The 1566-nt window shown below is 45.5% G+C and overlaps 1 protein-coding gene across 1 annotated transcript; it reads left to right on the forward strand.

Moving 5' to 3' along the window:
- Positions 1–314: 314 nt before the first annotated feature.
- LOC130998482 (uncharacterized) lies at positions 315–1154 on the forward strand. The gene has a single exon (XM_057923900.1). The coding sequence runs from the start codon at positions 315–317 to the stop codon at positions 1152–1154; it is 840 nt and encodes a 279-aa protein (XP_057779883.1).
- The last annotated feature ends 412 nt before the right edge of the window (positions 1155–1566 follow it).

Genomic DNA, 1566 nt, shown 5'->3' on the forward strand with positions numbered 1-1566 from the left:
AAATTTTTAATCTGAATACCTCTTACTTTCGATGTCCATCCTGCATCGTACGAATGGGCGTATACTAGTTTTATCCTAAAATTTGGGTTATTCATTTGACCAAATGTTGACTTCGCCACTGCGGATTACACGTCCAACGCCTCATTTCATCTCTCAAATACTAACAAACCAATCTTTGCGTACTCTCTCTCATCCCTATTAAAAAATTCAATTCCTCAAATTCCAAACCATTTGCCATTTCCACACACCTTCTGTTCCTCTCCCTGGTCGCAAAACCACAAGGGGGAGAGAGAGAGAGAGAGTATAGCTCAAACATGGGAACCTCCCCGGATTCCCGACCGGAAAATCCTAAGAAAGGTGACGACGTTGTGATGGGCTATCCCAACCAATCACAACAAATGTACCCCTCTCCCCCTCCCCAACCCACCGAACCACCACCACCACCCCCATCCTCTACAACAACATACCCACAATACCCAAACCCATACCAACCCTACCCCTACCAACCTTACCCCTACTCCCAGCCCCCCTACAATGATTACTACTACCAGCAATATTGTCGGCAGGAATCCGAGAGCAGCGCCAACTTGGGGCGTATCCTCCTCATCCTCATGCTCCTGCTTGTCTCTTCCATTCTCACCATGACCCTCATCATGTGGTTCCTCTTTGGTGCCTCTGTCCCTGAATTCTCCATCGCTTCCATCATCGTCTCCAACTTCTCCGCCACTCCGACCTCCTTTTCCGGCATCTGGTCCGTCTCCCTCTCCGTCTCCAACGTCAACATGGAGCTGGACGTTCGCTTCGACCGCGGCGTCTCCACCATCATCTACAAGGACTCCATGTTGGGCGTGGCCCCCATGGAACCCTTTGAGGTCAAGAAATCGCAGCAACTGGGCCTCAACCTCACCGTTCCTTCGCTAAGGGACCAAAGCTGGGTCCCGCCCACGCTGGCAGCCGATCGGAGTAGTGGCGTGGTGGTGGTTAGCCTGAGGCTGGCGGTGGACACAAATTTCACGGCGCCAGATGTGGTGTACAGGCAGCAGAGGCTGAGGGTTCTGTGCGAGGATCTGCCCATTAGCTTCGCGTCGACGAGCGGTGAGGGAACGTTGGGCCCTAACTTCGGGAACCACTGTTTCATCCGCCTCCGCGATTAAGCCGCTAGGATTTTATTAATTAGATTTGTCTAAAATTTGATGATTGATGTATTGTTTATCATCGATCCCTCTAGCTCTGAGGTAGTGTTATTTGAGGAGCTACCACTAGTAAAAGGTTTTTGGGAGTTTGGTATATTCCTTAGCATTGTAATGTCTCTGCTCTATATATAATAATAAAAGAGCAGTTTTTTTACCTTCAAATTTTTTGTCTTCAATCATTTTTTCCCTCAAAATTTTTCTCTTACACTTTTTTTTTAATTCTAATTCTTTTCAAAAAAATCGTTAACTTCGATTTATGAAAAAATATTCAGCATAAATGTTAAATTAGAAGATCTTTAAGTCGATGTAATTTTTTTATAAAATGAATAAGTTATGATCTTTTAAACTATCAAAATTAATTTTTCTTCGCTCT

Source organism: Salvia miltiorrhiza, chromosome 8, assembly GCF_028751815.1.
Source record: "Salvia miltiorrhiza cultivar Shanhuang (shh) chromosome 8, IMPLAD_Smil_shh, whole genome shotgun sequence".
NCBI lineage: Eukaryota > Viridiplantae > Streptophyta > Magnoliopsida > Lamiales > Lamiaceae > Salvia > Salvia miltiorrhiza.

What these genes read in the sequence shown, in the direction of transcription:
- LOC130998482 (XM_057923900.1), top strand. Translation starts at nt 315, where the DNA reads ATGGGAACCTCCCCGGATTCCCGACCGGAAAATCCTAAGAAAGGTGAC.